Below are 17,613 nucleotides of genomic sequence, written 5' to 3'. Positions count from 1 at the left end.
TTGCATTATTTGGGTAGGTAGATCTCATTAGTTTGACCGTCTGTTATTCCAGAGCAGGTCTGTCTGATCTGTGTGCCAACAGAAGGACTTCCCCTTCATGTCTTCATCTGACTGGAGAGACCTGGATGTGGATGTTGATGATGGGAACTGAGACTTAGGACCATCTATAGGTCTACTGCATTATCTCAAAGTATTAGGACACTGTAACAAGTTAATACTTTTATATTCAAATATAATATTATATTTTAGACAAGATTTTTGATGCGAGTATAAAATTGGTGTAATATTCATTTGGAAATGTGATCACGTTTGAGAGATTCAAACTGACTATAAATACAAGTGTGTTCACCTCTTAACCTTCACCTGATGAAGAGCATCTGTGGTTGAAACTATGTTAACCATGTACACTTTAAGTAGGAGAAGTGGGGAAAAGAGCAGTGTGCAGGTGTGTTTTTAATTTAAATTTCTTTTACTCATAAACTTACTCACTACTCGACGTTTTTTTTTTTTTTTTCAGTTTTGTACTTTTTCCTCCTACTTCAGTACTTTTAGGCTACATGAGTATAGTTTTCAGCTACTCAACCCGCCTCTTGTTGAAACAAACTTTTCTTATTTCATTTAGATGTTTTCACAATCAGTTTTAAATTAGTGCGCTTAGTGCACCTGGTAGTTTGGTATAAATGGGTTAAAAGCTCATGATGTTGTCACTATTTCCTGAGTATCTCCGCTTTCATGTAAAGGCCTTCAAGTGGGTCAATAGTGACATCTGGTGGTGAGATTGTGTCACTGAACTAAGCTCAACTCCAACAATTCAGGGAAGTTTTTTCAACCACCAAACTGTTTGGGACGAAATGTTTTTAAGTTACAGTTTATATTAGTAGTTTACTTTGTGACAAGAAGGTTTCTCTCATGTTTTTATTGTTTTCACAGTGAGGTTTTAGTGGTATATGTGCTTAAAGTTTATTGCAGGTTGTTTCTCTCCCCTGAAGCAGAGGAGAGGCCTGGGGCCCATGTCAACACATGTAAAGAAGGAAAAGCCTTTTCTAAAATAAGCCTTGATCAACTGTAGATAACTCTCAGCATGGGTTGACAGCAGCGCTTGGCTCTAGATCTGCATATGAATGGGACGCAGCTCCGTAAAGCTACTGCGTAAACATTCCTTATCACAACACCATTATGCGCAGTGTGGTAGGTAAATCTTTATCTTTTCCGCTGACAGTCATTCATGTCGTTTAGCCTTCGAAAAACGTCGAAGTAAATGTTAGTTAAAAGTTAGATGACTTCACAGGCTTGCCAACTGTTTATGCGTTCTGGTACAGGCCTGTGAGGAGAGGCTTACTGGAGGTTTCTGTGGGGAGAAGAAGGGAGCCAGACAGGCGACAGTCAGTGCTTTCTTGGCCTCGGGGCAGAGGCAGGGAGCGAGCAGACGAGCCAATGAGAAGGAGACATCCACTCCCTCTGTCCTGCCCGGCTCGGCTCAGCTCGGCGCGCCCTGTAATTAGGAGCTCTAGTTGGGTTGGGCGCCGCCACGGTGGACAGCCTGGCTGCTGCGTCAAGGGAGTTTGGGAACGCCAGCTCCAGACTGCGAGTGTCTCCGAACACTCCCGGTTTAGACTTCAGAGCAAACATCAAAGTAGCCTCAACATGAACGGTCAACCATCACCTGTCTTCGAGGAGAAGAAACCTTCCTTACCCGTGGCTGGGAGCTCCATCTCGGCCACCAAGGATTCTCCGACCCTACCCGAGTCCTCATCCACAGACATGGGCTTCTACAGCGGCCAGAGCGCGCTCCACGGCTCGCAGGATTTCTACGCGGCGCAGCAGCCGTACTCAGCTCAACACATGAACCCATACGCGTACCACCACTACAACCTGAACGGGATGGGTCCCGGCGGTACCTACCCTGTCGGCAAGACAGAATACCCGTACCCGCATGCAACATACAGAGAGCACGGTGCGTTCAGCAGGGAGATGCAGGCAACGCTGCAGGACGGTGGTAAGTACCCAAAAAGTTAGAAAACTTAGTGCATAATATCTGATCACTGGGTTCATGTTAGTTTTGGATCATTTTAGGGAGGAAAGAATTGTAAGATCAACAACATTTCGACAGTCCCCCCCCCCCCTACACATCCTCAACATCTTTGTCCAACAATGAGAAAAGCCACGCTGACCACCTGAAGCTGATGTATGGCAAGTGCTCATGTCTAGCCATAGAAACCCAATAATTGCACAGCAGTTTTACGCACGCACGAGGAAAGTTATTTTTCTTTGTTGGACGTGGTCAAAGTTTTCCGCTGCGTCCTAAACTCCCCTAAACTACCAGCTGAGCTTGAAACTACATCTCAGGCATATTTTTGGAACATTTAGTTGATGCTCTCTTATTCTAAATCTCCATCAATCATTATCAAATAATAATTCAATCATGTTAGAGTGCTGACATTTCTTTATATTTTCAATATTTACTTAATACTATTATATTTGAAACACTATTTGTTCAGGAATAGCAGCATTCAGGGTTAATGACTTGTTACTTTTCCAACTGTAAAGCCTTAAAGAAGTCTTGAATTCTCTTACAGGCAGGTGAGATTTGCTCTCTCCTCCTGCTAACAGGTCAGAAATAGGTTCTCAGTCATATTTGTTTGGGGGAAGAACTCAAAAAAAACCCAAAAACGCAGTGAGTCATTTATCGTCAGTGGAGCAGCTTCTGATTTTGCATCACAGGGATATCATAGATTGGTATCTCTGCACTGCAGTTGAATTTCTATAAATTCAAATGGGATTTTCCGTAGGTGTTCATCAACTTTGCCTGCCAGCGTCACAAGTCTCTAGAAGAAATAATTTAGTGACCTAAAGTTTTAGAGGAGAGTAGCAGTGAGGGGGTGATCTGTGGGGGAAAAGGAAACAAGAGATCATTTCTGGAAAGGTGAAAGTTAAGCTTGAAGCTTGAAGCTTGAAGCTGGCCTGGTAATCATTGTGTCTTTGAACTTCTTTGGGATTCTGTTTTCATAGGAAAATGGAGGGCAGCCATGGCCTAGTTCTAGTCAGTGACTTTTCAACTTCACCTCTGTCAGGAATGAAGAACTGATTCATTAACATACAATACTACACAATACAATGTGCACTACATGGGTATACTATACAATGTGCACTACATGGGTAGCCTAAACAGTCTATGTTTAAACAGATAAACTAGTTGTACAATAATACAACTAGTTTACATGATGAAAACTTCCGTCAGGAATATAAGAAAAGTGATGCAGTGAGGTCACTAAACTCAAACACAGAGCTCACAGTAGTATCACAAGAACATATAAGACAACATTTTAAACAACAAACATACTTTTGGCTCTTTAACATCCATTTTCAGGCTTTTGAATCACACAGTGTTCCAAAGCTTTTTCTTTCTGTTCTACCTGTGAGCTTGGAAGGTGCGAACTACAGAGGAGAAACAAACTCGACAGACTGGTGTACTGTTTTTGACATTCCAGTTAGGAGTTGACTCCTGGAAATGGCCCCGGGGGACTTTGGCCCACAGCCACATCAGGTGTCACGACATGTCAGTCAGCCTTGGCCTTTGAATCGTCCAACAACGACGGCTCCTTATCACGCGAGGCATGTAGCCACGCCTAGATAAATAAATAAATAAACAGATGCATAAATATGTGAAGCATGTCTTTCATAAATACAGATAAATGAACAATATAAATAAACACAAACTATAAATATACGAACAATGTAGATAAACAATAACCACATAAGAAAAATAATGTTTGTGCCAAGCAAGATACTTAATCTGAATGTCAATGAATGAATTAAATCATAGGTATTGAACTATAGAAACAACGCTGTAGCGCGGATTGTACCAGTACTGAGAGTCCAGGTCCTCCTAAAGCACAGCCACCCCGCTAAGAAAATTTGGACCTGACATTAACCAGAGGGTCTCTATTTATTTATTTTTTTAAACTTTTTATAATGCATAATTTTTATATATATAAATAATGTAGAAAAAAGGAAAAAAAATATTTAGTCATATTTTCTAACATGAAGGTCTAAATTATGTTTAAAACTTACCCTCATATTAAAAGCCTGGATACTAAATCCTTTAATTCTGTTTTTCTTTTGGTAAAAACGTCGTCCACTCTGAATATGCTGAGTCTAAAAATACTAGAATCTGCCTTTTAAAATACTCACCATGTGTACGATTTGAACTGTAGAGCGTAAACTCCCCCCACGTTGATAAAACCCCCAAATTTCCAAAAATAGCAAACAAATGACCTCGGTGTCCTCAACGGAAAGAAACTAATGCAGTGAAAAGTTCAATTTAAGATCATATAAACTGATGAGCATATTCACCACAGAGTCTCTGTCAGTATATAAAGATGTATGTTAGTTTGTAATAAATACTGGCAATATATTTAAAATTTTAAAAATCCTTTTCATGACTTATGATTACTTAAAAATATCTAAAGTTAAATGTGTTCAAATTAAAACATATGAATATATTACATACAATTTGTAAATAGGTGTAAATGTAAAAATATATTTAATATTGTGATACTGGATTCCATTTACTTTACATAAACAGTATAGTTAATAGTGTTTTTTTTAATGAGTTGTTTCCCAATTCAAGGTAATAAATGATCGGTTGTATACATATAAAGCAGACAAAAAAAGAAATCAGACACAAGAATAACATCACTAACAGAGAGCGATGTATACAAGCGGGCCTCCAGGCTACATGAAAAGCACCTATAAATCTGCGTCTCCCTCCCCGGCTGTGGGAGACACTCAGACCAAAATTATAAGCTCAGAGTGCTGGCGGAATTTCTTTGAAATTTCGGGGTTGTAGCGGCCGTGGCTATTTTTGTGCTACAACCTCTCTGCACAGTATGCCCTGTACAGACCTAATACAAGTTTGTTCCATTGTTTGAAGAAAAGAGACGTGCTAGTGTGAAGAAGACTCATATATGTGTGTGTGTGTGTTGCATTTTATAAGATCAGAGAAGAAGAAGGTGACAGTACCACGACATGACAAGTTTTGACTGTACTTTTTGAGCACCCAAAAAGTCTCTATAGGAGTATTGCAGGAATATTACATATTTTATACTGTTTCCTCCTGCAGTGAAAGAGGAACCAGACGTGGAGGTTCGGATGGTCAACGGGAAGCCCAAGAAGATACGCAAGCCCCGCACCATTTACTCCAGCTACCAGCTGGCAGTCCTGCAGAGGAGATTCCAGTCGGCCCAGTACCTGGCCCTGCCGGAGCGGGCCGAGTTGGCCGCACAGCTGGGGCTCACACAGACACAGGTGAGGCTGCAGGGAACATCTGCCAGTACAGTGATAGAAATATAATACTTAATACACATTTTCTGATAAAAATGTAAGTTAGATGTTTAATGGGAGTTGCAGTTTAAGTTGCAACTCTGAAAGCAGTTGAAGTGTCAGTTGAAGTTGAAGCACTGAAAGGATTTGAAATGTCTTCTGAAGCCCTGTAGGCAGTTGAAATGTCAGTTTGTACGTAGACACTGAAAGTAGTTGAAGTGTGAAAGATGAAAGCAGCTGAACTGTCATTTAAAGAGTTTGGGATGATAGCAGTTTAAATGTCAGTTGAACTGTAAATGATGAAAGCAACTGTGATAGTTTAGATGTACTGTAAATAGTTGAAGTGTAAGTTAATATGTAAGGATTGAAAGTGGTTCAAATGTCAGTTGGGGTATTTGAGCTGTCAGCTGACAAGTAAAAATTAGTTAAGTGCCAGGTGATTTGTAGAGGTTAAGAGCAGAAATCCCTGTTCAGTTTGTAGATCCAAAGGCAGTTGAAGTATTTGTACTGTAAATAGTTGAAGTGTCAGTTAGCTCTAAGTTTGACCATTCCATGCCAGACACACAAAGAAAAAATTTGAAAGGGTCTGAAAAGAGCATGAGACAAATTGAGCTTCTTGGTGAAAATATGAATGAGTACGGAGAGGTTGAAGAGGAGCTGAAGAGGTCTAAAGATTGGCTGAATGTTCAAAGTTTGGACATTACAAGAAATACAGTTTCACTAAAATATAATTTTAATTATATAATTAAAATTTCAAGATCTATCAGGAAAACAGAATAGTAGAATATACTTACATACAAAATGTTACAATGCAGTGCTATAATAGACTCCCCTAAGATGAAATTTAACAAAATGAAAAACAATAGAATAGAAATGAGGTAAATAATTATACATTTGCCAGAATCTTAGACAGTGATCCGAGGCAGTGCTCTGACTTGTTACTGTGGTGTCACTCTGGTTTATGCGGTCATACTCTGCCCTAATGATTTACTAACACATGAATTATCTTCGCTTGAGTGATAAAAGACAAAACTTGTGGCGCGAGTTGTGTTGTCATGGCTGCTGTAAATCATTGTTCAGTATTATACTTGTGTTACACGCTTTAGGAAAACAAAGGCACGAGCTCGGCCCTACTTGAAACGTGTGATTGCCATGTTATATGGTTTGATGCCCTCATGGGTGTTGTTTACACAAATAACAGCATTACAATAGCTCACATAATATCATAATATTACATTTAAAAGAGCTGTAAATAATCCATGACATTACCTCCATCTGGCCACCAACATTTCTTAGATAGTTGTCTGTCTTGTGCTATTTGGCGGTTAAATATTATTTATCAGTTGCCTCATTTATCATTAGTAAAATGTATTTATTGCTTTATTTATTATTACTACATCATTTTTGAAGGAATTATTATTTTTGGCAACAAGTGTTAAGTAGTTGCATTTGAGGAATAACTGAACTGACAGTAAAACAGGTAAATATTGTACCTGCTAGTTACCAAAGTTACCAAGTGACCAAAGCAAACCGACAGACTATCAATAGATCAACAGATTTGTTTGCAGAACAAGCTGATAACACAACACTGAAATATTATTCCTGATATGGGAAATGTGTTAGCAAACAGTTGCTTATTTACACATCCAGCAGACATGGAGAAACATTAGCATTAATTCGGAATCATGTCTCTGGTCACCTGATCAATGTAAGTCCAATATTTACTTCCCTTTTAGCTCTATTTTTGGTCTCCACCAACCTCTGAGAGTCTTACTGGCTGCTAAATGTTCCACTATGTTCACCAGCCAGTTAGCGGCTAACTTTGTCTATCTGCTGTTTGTTGCTGGGCAGGTAGTTTACATTGGGTTTATTAACTGCTTGCCGTGGTTTGAAACAAGGTTGATAAGAGTGGAGTTTACAGGGAAGAAACTAAAACAATTAGCCAAGAGCAGCTAAATACAAGCTAAATATGCTAAAAAAAAAAATAAAGAGAGAGAGAAAAAATACTAATAGTTCAGCTTTAAAACTGCTCTAATACATTTTTTATATTAACAGTGGATCAAATGGTTACATATACCCACAGAAAACACTACAGTTCGCCTCAGCTCTTTTAGGGTCTTTGAGTTCATTGTTTTGAACTCAAAGACAACTTCACTGATTCAGTTTACTTTCACTTCACCTCACCTCTCTTACTCTCATCAACCTCATTTCCAGTCTCAACAGGCAAACAAATCTCATAGTGGAGCATTTAGCTGCTAAAGAGCCAGATATTTCCCCTACGGAGTTGATGAAGACCCAACCAGAGCTAAAATGAGAGTGACTACTGTACAACGTATGTTGTGTGGACAGAAACATTCCATATAAATGAACTGCTGGATGCTGAATTAGGCGATTATTTCATGTTCACCATAACAATTTAATGTGGCATCAGTTAAGTGTTTACAGGTTGTAACGTGGCTCCCAAGTGACAAAAAAAGATCAATTTACATTTTTTCAATTCCTTCATTTCTTTAAGTTGCCTCAATATTTGACGCTCTTCATTTCAGGTCAAAATTTGGTTCCAGAACCGTCGCTCCAAATTTAAGAAGCTCTACAAAAACGGAGAGTTTCCACTTGGGGAAATTCCTCTTGAGAACAGCCCAGACGCCAGTGATTCTATGGCCTGCAACTCTCCTTCATCCCCAGCTGTGTGGGAAAACAACAACAGCAACAGTAACACCAACAACAACAGCAGCAGCACCAATACAAACAGCGGCAGCAGCAGCATCAAGAATAATGCAATGCTGGATCCTACCAGCAGGGGGCAGGGTCCCTATCAGCCTCCTGTTGATTCCTCGCCCGTCTACATGGGGGAGTACACGCACCAGAACTGGTACCAGCAGCAGGGTGCACATTTAGGTCTGGCACAGTCGGGCCCGACGCACCACACACCATCAGCAGCGCCGCCAGCCACACAGAGTATGGGAGCTGTTTACTGACTCTGAAACACTACAATGCAGTTTGACTGGAGCCCTGCACTTAAACACAGCAGGGATTTTTTTGGAGCACTATTGTGACCAGAAACACCTGACAGTGATCATCAGACACGAGTCATGACTGTAAAACCTGACATGATGTGTAAAACAGGCTGTTCTACAGTAAATATGGATTGAAAAAGTGCTGTCCTCACTTACCCTGTTCTCCTCGGCTCTGAAGTTTATGAACTCGTAACATAGAAGTTATTTTCCAGGGCTGAGGCCAATAGTGACATTTTTGTTTGAAATCACTGATAACTGATAATATTTTGTGTAATATTTAATATTTTAAACATGACCATATTTATGCCAAAAACCTCCACGGATTCAGTCTTTCCCTTACAATTCTCTTCTTGTCATGGCTGGAAGGGTCTCTGACACAGCATTAAAACACTAAAACTGAGTACTACTGAAATTCTCCTTTAGCTTTGCAGCAAATGAAAGCCCACCACACCAGCATGGCAAACATTAAGTTACGTGACTGTTTGGTGTAGCTGTGGTCAGATACTATGTTAAAGGTGGACAACACTTAAAGGCTGATAATCTGGTAAAATACAACATCAGTATCAGCAGAGGGGACTAACCCTGGAGAGACACTGAAATCAACCATCAGAGGGTGTTTTGAACAGCATCTATTTTTTAATAGCATGAATTGCAAAATACAACCCTCTAATCACTGAATTAAAACACATGTTTCACTGGGAATATGTTGTGAGAATAATAACATCACGGACATTCAATGGACACTTTGTTTCTGTGGCTCCAGTGCATTGTACCTGCCATTCACAATGTGCTGTCCAAATCATGTTTGCGTCCATATGTCATGTTTTTGTCCAGAGGCTTTTATTTAACTGTGGCAGAGGGTTGTGTGTGTGGAGGTGAAGCTGGGATTAAAGGGTTACACACAACAATGGACAAGAATGTCATGAAAGTTTAACTGTGGATTTAAAGTTGAACTTTTAATTTCATGTTGTCTAGATTTGGCTACAACTCATGATTATTTTCATTATAAATTAAACTAGCAATTATTTTCTCGATTAATGGTTTAGTACATAAAATGTCAGATCTTGTTTCATCTGACCAACAGTCCAAAACCTGAAAATCTTCCATTTACAGTTAGACAAAACAGAAAATCTTTGCATTTGAGAAGAATGTTTGGCATTTTAGCTTAAAAAATTAAAACAATACTACTCCAGGGCACTATTATAGTTGTGTAAAGGACCTTAACAAACTTAATTTCAGATCTGAATGCAGCTTTTTACTGTTCAAACGTGTTTGACCTGCAAAAAATGTCCCTTTTTAAAATTTCTTCCCTCCCACCTGACCCAGAGCTAATGTTTTCCAGTTACTAAAGACTCATGAAGTCAAAATGTTCTCGGCGGACTGCGAGGACATCTGCTGCAGAACTGGATCCCAAGACATGCAACTGATAAGCGATGTGTCAATGATGTGTATTTAAAGACTGCGTAATTTGTCACTGTTGCCATGACAGCATGACAAAATATCATCATAATGCCGGCATCAGCAGCAGTTTGACTAAGCCAATTTTGGCATGGAGGACAACGGAGTGATGGAAAGAAAGCAAAAGAGCCAACTGATTTTTGGGAAGTAATTTTGGTAAAAACTCAAGAGTATTTGATAAGCTTTATTTTCCCCCCAAAATCCATTCATAATTCATAGTTAATAGATTTTTTGGCTGTTAAAGGGCTTTTCCAGATATTTAGTGTCTCACCTCCAAAAAGCTGGGGGACATGCAAGAGAGACATAAAAAAAGGAACTGTCAAAATCTTATCAGCGGAGGCTAAGATATCCTGACTTTAAGTCTCTACAGTATAAATCAAGCTCCAAAAGCACAGAATCCTACAATTCCCATAATGCAACTCGGCATGTCTTTCATTACATCCTCCTTGCCTGGTTAATACCCACATCTTTCAATCTTTGTGTCCCCAATTTTTAACACAGGGTTTTGTTATGAATTTGGAGTTTCCACCATGACATCATCTGACAAAGCTACCCCTGTAAAATCATCGTTGTGGCCCTTTAATTCCTGCTCATAAACACTACAAAGCCTCTCCAATAGTTCCTGTATGCTGAAAATAACTATCAAGAGCAAAAGTGATACAGAGTTGGTGCTGAAACATTTGAAAAAGTAGTTGTATATATTGTATGAACACATGTGCCACACTCAGGTCTTTTATTTATAGTGTCAACTGTAGAGCAAAAGTGGCACAACAATCTGTGCATTAGAAGCATTTTAAATAAAGTTTCTATATTTTAATCAGCTACGAGTGTATTATTTTTTCTGTAATTATGTGTGAATGGAGTATTGTAAACAGCACACAAACACACACACACACACAAAGGTGTTGAAAGTATGCTGACGGTGCTTTCCTGGTGTGCCTGTCAGCATGAGTCAGACAACAGATACAGGTTTCACCCATCTATATATTATACACACACACACACACACACACACAGACTGCGTGTAAAGGAGGTTGTGGGAGGTGACAGTGCAGCAGACACTCTGGAGTCTCTGGATACTAATAACACACCGCTGACACAGAGAAAGACGGTTGTACACTTCTTTCATGTGGCACACAGTTAGAGGGGAGGAGTGTGTGTGTGTGTGTGTGTGTGTGTGTATGACAAACAAGCTGCTCTCCAGGCTCTCAACCAACCAAACCCACAGGTTAGCCAACAAAAAGAGGGCGTGAACAGGAAGAAGAAACAGGGAAACTTTCAAACAATGTTGTGGAGCCGAACTAAGACCTTAGAATATTAATATACTTAGAATGTTTTCTTTGCAGTTGTGTGTCAGACATTTTGGTCATTAAAAGGAAATTATTCAGCATTTTGGGAAATACCCTCTTTTGCTCTCTTTCCGAGAGTTAGATCAGAAGATTGATATCCATCTCACGTCTATACATTCAAGGAATAGTTTGACATTTCAGGAAATATGTTTATTGTTGCCATCCTGTTGAGGGGGATTGATACCACTCTCATGTCTGTATGTTAATTATGAAGCTAGAGCCAGCAGCCCTTTAGCTTAGCTTAGCTTAGCTTAGCTTAGCACAAAGACTGGAAACGGGGAAACAGCTAGCCTGGCTTTATTCAAAGGCAGCAATCACAATCGCTAATTAACTTGGTATGTCTTGTTTGTTTAAAGGGTAGCTACACACTCAAATTCTGCTATAACTTCCTCCCTTACAGCATATTTAAAAAATGCATACGTTACCGTCGTCAGCCCTGAATATCTTGTTAAGCTCTTAGGAGAAGAGGAATAAATCTCTCGTTCATGTACGACGTCTCTCCGCCATCTCTTATCAGACGCGCTAATGCTACCAGCAGCTCTGTGTCAGAGTCACAAACTGAGGCTACAGTTAGCCGGTGTTCTGCTATTTATACTATAGCTGCACGACAGCTGTTATACGGAATAGAGCCTCGGGTGTGTATGGTGTAGTTACCCTGTAATCTGCACAAAAACCAAAGAGTAAAAACGACACGTTGTGGTTACAGAATGTGCCAGACTGTTTCTTGGTCGGGTGCAGTAACTTCCTGGAGTCTTGTAGTCACAGAGAGGTCGCCAGGCAACCAGTGGGCACTCCAGGAAGTTATTGGCCCTGACTAAGAAATCGTCTGGCACATAACCCCCGTAAAACCTTCTTGTTTTTATATTTTGTTTTTTGAGATATATCATGTTAATTGGGGCAACAGTGGATTCAGACAGACTGTGCATTTTATAGTCCCCAACTGACACAGCCCATTGTCAATTGACAATTTTGTATGCAAACAGATCATTACAGATCAAATATTCAGTTTTTTCCCATGTTTGAGCAGTAGTTCATCTTTCAAATAAAAGTTGACAAGCCTGGTCTATTTCTATATACAAAGGCACACATCTCCCTTTCCTGGTGGCCTTGAAAGCTCAACGCACTGCAACTTAAGGGTCAGTTTATGGTCGATCAGAACTGTTTTATACATTGTGTTGTCCACCATGTCAGAAGTCAAAAGTGTTTACAATTATATTGTTTAAATATGTGTATTTTTAGATACTCTGTCCTGGTATACATTCATAGTGTTGTACGCGGCTGTTCACATTAAAACTGACTGAAATGGTTATGTCAGGAATGTAAAAAGAGAGCTAGAGAGAGAAGTTAAAACCCTGATAACTTTGTCACCTCAGCACAGCTGGCCAGTCACTGCGTGAAGTGGGTGTAAATGTCAGATTGTTGGGTTTGGAAAATTACAGAAATGGCCGCTCACAGCCCACCTAACTCAGTCCTGGAAAGGTGTGGAGGGGGTTTCCACAGCTATCCAACAAGCCCGTCTGACAGAGTATACCAACCACGTAAGAAAACACATCCAAAGACACAGAAAACATGCAAATGAAGAAAACATCAGTTTGACAACATATAGAAAAAAAGGCTTCAAAGTGAGGAAACAAATACAGAAATGTGTGGCAAAAACAGAAAATACAACCAAATACAGAAATGCTGCAAGTTGCACAGAACACAATAGAAATGAGTTACAAACTAAATAGTAGTCCAGGGCCCCAAAAATTAAACAATGCACAATAATACAAATGTGTCGTGTATTAATCATATTATAAAAAATAGGAGCACTGTATGATATTGAGTGTTTGTGTATTTATTTGTGTTTTCTCACTTTGCAGCATTTTTCTCTAATCACTGTGTGTGTTGTCAAATTGGTGAAAATATTTTCTTCATATGTGTGTCATGTTTTCTTCAGTTACAGTGCATTGAGTGTTCAGGGCCACCGTACCTTCCTCCTCCATAAGCAGAAGTGTAAATAGGCCATCTAAAATGTAGTTTAAAAATGTAGTGAGGAAAATATGTGACTTACATTAGGGAAGGGCAAACAGACATCCACATTATCATATCATGTTCACCTGAACCCACAACTGTGCAGGGTGTGGACCCGAACCGCAGATCTTGTAGGACAGCTTCCATGTTTGTTTAGGCTCTTACCTTCCTGTGCTGAGCCCTCAGCTTCCAGGTGTCAGAGAAGAATGTGTCTGAACATCACAGGGAGACAGACAGAATGGGCCAACAGGGGCTTGTAGCGACCTGTGACTGGTGCACCACAGGAAAAACGGTTTTCACCAAAGCCATTGTGGGTTCTGAGTAGCAGATTATGGTTTTAAAAAACAACCACTATCTTATATTCCTGTGATTTACAGCTATGTGACATGCCAGGTGGATTTGCGCTTTTATACTTTTCATAGTTATGAATTCTGTGAATCTGTGTTGGATCTACAGTAGTCTGTCTAGATTGTTTTGCCCATGTATGTGGATTAAACAAATGCGTGATTATTTATATTACCACAAGAAGCTGGATGAAGTGTTAGGAAGGTGAGCCGAAGTGACAGTTTTACACCTCTGCTCTTTGGCATTCACGGGCGGGAAAAGGCTGGATAGGGTGAGACGAGGTGATGACATCAGCTGCTGCGAGCTGAGCGGAGAGGAAAACTCAGCAGCGGAAGGAAAGTTTATAACAGTGTCCTGAAAGATATGGAGCTGACGTTACTTTCCTTTCCTTGCCTCCAGCCATGATCTGCACACCAGGGTTGGACTGATACGTGTTCTTGAAAGCCGATACTAAAGCCAACACCTGTATAGATTTATTTTTACAATCAGCACATTTAAAAGCACTCATCCTCTGTTACTGAAATCTTTTTTTCAGTATAAAAAGTTATATAGGTGATTATCTCTACATTCACTGCTAAATTGCATAATGGAATTGCTAGTAGCTAATACTACATGATTTCCATTGTGCTAATTCACCTCTGGAATTGGTTTGAAACGCGTTCTAGCCAGATGTGGAAAGAGTATAAATGCATATGTGATATTGAGTCCTCCCAAGTATAACTATGTCACTTATACACTGAAATTATGTGTCAATCTCTCAGCCTCAATAAGTGGCTCAACAGATTTCAACACATAAAACCATACAGAAGACACACCAAGCTGTTTATCTGAGTGGCTGAAGTGAATGAGAGCCTGTGTAGACAATAAATCTTTTATCTCCTTTGTGGTTATCTCTACACAAAGTGAAAAGTTGGGTGAGAAGCATTCCTATGGAAGCCCAGCATAATGGTAAATGATGTAATGATCATTATATCCTGCAGTGGGTATCAGATCTACTGGGTTCTCTGACAGGTGATACCATTCTCTAGCCCTGACCTAACGTACCTTTAAACAGCCTTAATCCTTCTCTCACCTAAGCAAAGAGCAGATACTTGGCGCCTTGACGAGGCCATATATCAACACTGTATCTATTTATTGGTGCCTTGATAGGCAGTTTAATCTGAATTATATCCGTGCTTATCTAGCTCCACCAGTCTTACAGATAGCTGTGAGTTGTATCAGAAACGTTTCCACACACGTTCTCTGACCCAATGCACCCTGCTAACCCTGCAAACTGTGGCCCAATTGGCTAGATAAGCAGCTTCGTCTGAATGCAACGGCCTGCCCAGTTCTCCGACTGTATTTCCTGCTCATCTGTTTCCACTAGTCTTACGAATAGTCACTGATAAATATGATTCATCCATGTGTTTGTGTTAGTTTATGGATGGCTGTTAGCCAGCTAGCTAAACTGTTGAAATTAGTGTGTGTAAGTGTGTCATTTGGTGTTTTTGGCAGTTAACGAACAGCTTCAGGTGCATTACCACCACCCTCTGCACCAGAGTAGTCACCCCACGACTGACAGGTCAACTGATCCAGGCTCACAACTTTCTTTGCTTTATTAATTATTATTCAAATATTTGACAAATTTTCAGAATATAAATCAGCAATCTAACCATTCTCACAGGTTCACTTTTAATGCATACAAATATTGACAACAAGATGACCGATATCAGCCAAATATATCGGTCTAACTCTGATGAATAGTGCATTACGCAAACCCCCACATGTGCACGCACACACACACACACACACACACACACACACACACACACACACACACACACACACACACACAGGCCAATGTCTGCGGTATCTCAGTTGCACTTAAAACTAAGAGTGTATGTCTTTTTGCACCACATGGGTCAAGTTTAACAAGCAAATATAAAGTGACCCCTGCTGTTTATGACTTGTTTTAATTAATGTGTTTTTTTCCTGTGTCTCTCTCTCTCTGAATATGTCTCATTCTATGAATCTCTCTCTCGCTGCTTTCTACTCTCTGGGGGGTTACATGCTGTCATCTGCCCAGTAGCAAGTTGTGAAGTCTTCAGTTTTATAGTTTTTACATTTTTGTCCTCACGCAAGCTCTGGAAGCTTTGCTCCTCTGTTTCCTATGCATCTTCCTCTTGCTTGGTGTTTATTTTTTTGACAGTGATATCATCAGCAATCTACAGTGAAACTCGCTGAGATGCTGATCATAAACCATCGCATTCCTGACATCTCCTCTTACCTTGCTCCTTTAAGTTTCCATGTTAGAAAGCTTTGGTGATAGAAAATAAACTGCTGCTTTTAATAAACGCTTTCTATGAACATCTTGAACAACATATCTGTGATAAAAATACTAATAAATGATTTGATAAATGATGAATGACACAATCTATACGGTCTTCATCAAAGACCAGTGTTTGGAATATGACAAAGAAGCAAAATTTACTGACGTGTACTGAATTTGTTCAGAATTACAGCTGCATCACACACATACGTCAACGGTTTGACACAGATGAAAAGCCTTTTCTTGTGATAATGGAGTAATTATCTTGGAAAAACAAAATTTTCTCTAGATAACAAAATAAATATGCTGTTGTCTCATAATGATTCTGCTCTTCCACATCAGTATTGGTTAGGTAGCCAGAGGTCTACCTGTAGTGATAAAATACTACAGGTAGACAAGTTAGTAAGAAGGCCTGATAAGTTAGTCAAAAGGAGATGATGGAGCAGCTGTTGGCTGAGGTAACTCATGTGATTTTGCAGGAGCCTGGCACTGATTGCCAACAGAATCAAGGTAACCACAGTGAATCTGGTGTGCATAAACCTAATTTGAGATTGTTTCCGTTAGACTGATTACGATATAAGTGCCAGTAACAGCTGCGATAAACATGGTTGATTGTCACACCCATTGATAATATACAAAATTATCAGTTTTCTCCAATCCCACACTGTTTCCACGTGCGTCTTCAGTGCGCAGTGGCCACAAAAATTTGCTGCCACATCCTCTTCACATTTCTGCCCCAGCGTCATAACTCTGACTCAGATAACATATAATCCAGATAATCTGGATATCTCCTCTTATTTGTTTAAATTAACAATATGAGTAGGAAAGACTATTTTACTTCACATTCAAATGCACTGATGATCAGCAATGGGATCTCCTGGATCTGAAATGACTGCATCATTTCAGATCAGATGCTAAAATGCCATGTCAGCATAAATATATCTCTTTGTGTTGAGAGAACAATATTTGTTTTCTCCGCGTAGCCTAATGAGATCAAATAAAACCATGGCCGCTCTTGACTGAAAAAGACCCATCAGTCAACTTACTAAAGGGTTCAGTCTTGTGTTTTGTGTTGTCGGAGAAGCTCTTTTATTTACTTTTAGATTATAGATTGTGCCTTTTAAACGTTTAAAAGAACGGGAATTCATCTTGATAGAGTTAAATGAAAAGTTATGCTGTTATACAATGCTCACATGTTACATGTATGTTGAAATATTTATTGGTCACTGTAACTATTCCTTCTCTCCGCGCTAGCTGTAATGAGATCTCCTCTCAGCGCCACGCCATTGTAAGAGATGAGGAAAATCCACATTCCTCACCAAAAAATGCATCTGAAAATTAGCTGAAGTTAATGTGATATGCTGCTTTTTAGCCAGTTGTGTGGGTGTGTGGGTGTGTGGGTGTGCGGGTGGGTGGCCCTCTGCTTTCTCTTTCTGTTTTCCTCCGTGTTCTCTTCCTCTTTTGCAATTTTTTCAGCAGACAGTTTGTGTTGCCATGTTCCCTCAGCTCCCGACGGGCTTATATCAGTTCATTAGGACAGTGTGATGTGTCTGAAGTCTGTGAAGCAAAGTATTCCATAAAACTCTATGGTGTGAACTTTGCCTGAGGCAACAGGATGCTGCTCACAGTAGCGGATTAAATAAGTCAGGGCCTTCTGAAAATTCCGCTGTGTGGCTTTTGAAAGGGACGTTTGATCCTCAGAAGAAAAGAAAACAAGAAAAAAAAAGATTATGAGGGCTATGAGAGACAGGAGAACTCTTAACTTAAAAAACAAAGAGTCCAAAAAGAAAAGTATAATTAG

At 39.7% G+C, this 17,613-nt stretch overlaps 1 protein-coding gene across 1 annotated transcript; it reads left to right on the top strand.

Annotated features, from left to right (window-relative positions):
* The first annotated feature begins 605 nt into the window (after positions 1–605).
* LOC122967453 (homeobox protein Dlx3b-like) lies at positions 606–10,614 on the top strand. The gene is made up of 4 exons (XM_044332124.1): positions 606–1,188; positions 1,320–1,996; positions 5,123–5,307; positions 7,869–10,614. Exons 2-4 carry the CDS (start codon positions 1,435–1,437, stop codon positions 8,298–8,300), a joined length of 1,179 nt encoding a protein of 392 aa, XP_044188059.1. The 5' UTR covers positions 606–1,188; positions 1,320–1,434; the 3' UTR covers positions 8,301–10,614.
* The last annotated feature ends 6,999 nt before the right edge of the window (positions 10,615–17,613 follow it).

The sequence above is a fragment of the Thunnus albacares genome, chromosome 17, assembly GCF_914725855.1.
Source record: "Thunnus albacares chromosome 17, fThuAlb1.1, whole genome shotgun sequence".
NCBI lineage: Eukaryota > Metazoa > Chordata > Actinopteri > Scombriformes > Scombridae > Thunnus > Thunnus albacares.
Note: the sequence above shows the minus strand (reverse complement) of the source record. Positions and strands in the feature narration are given on the sequence as shown.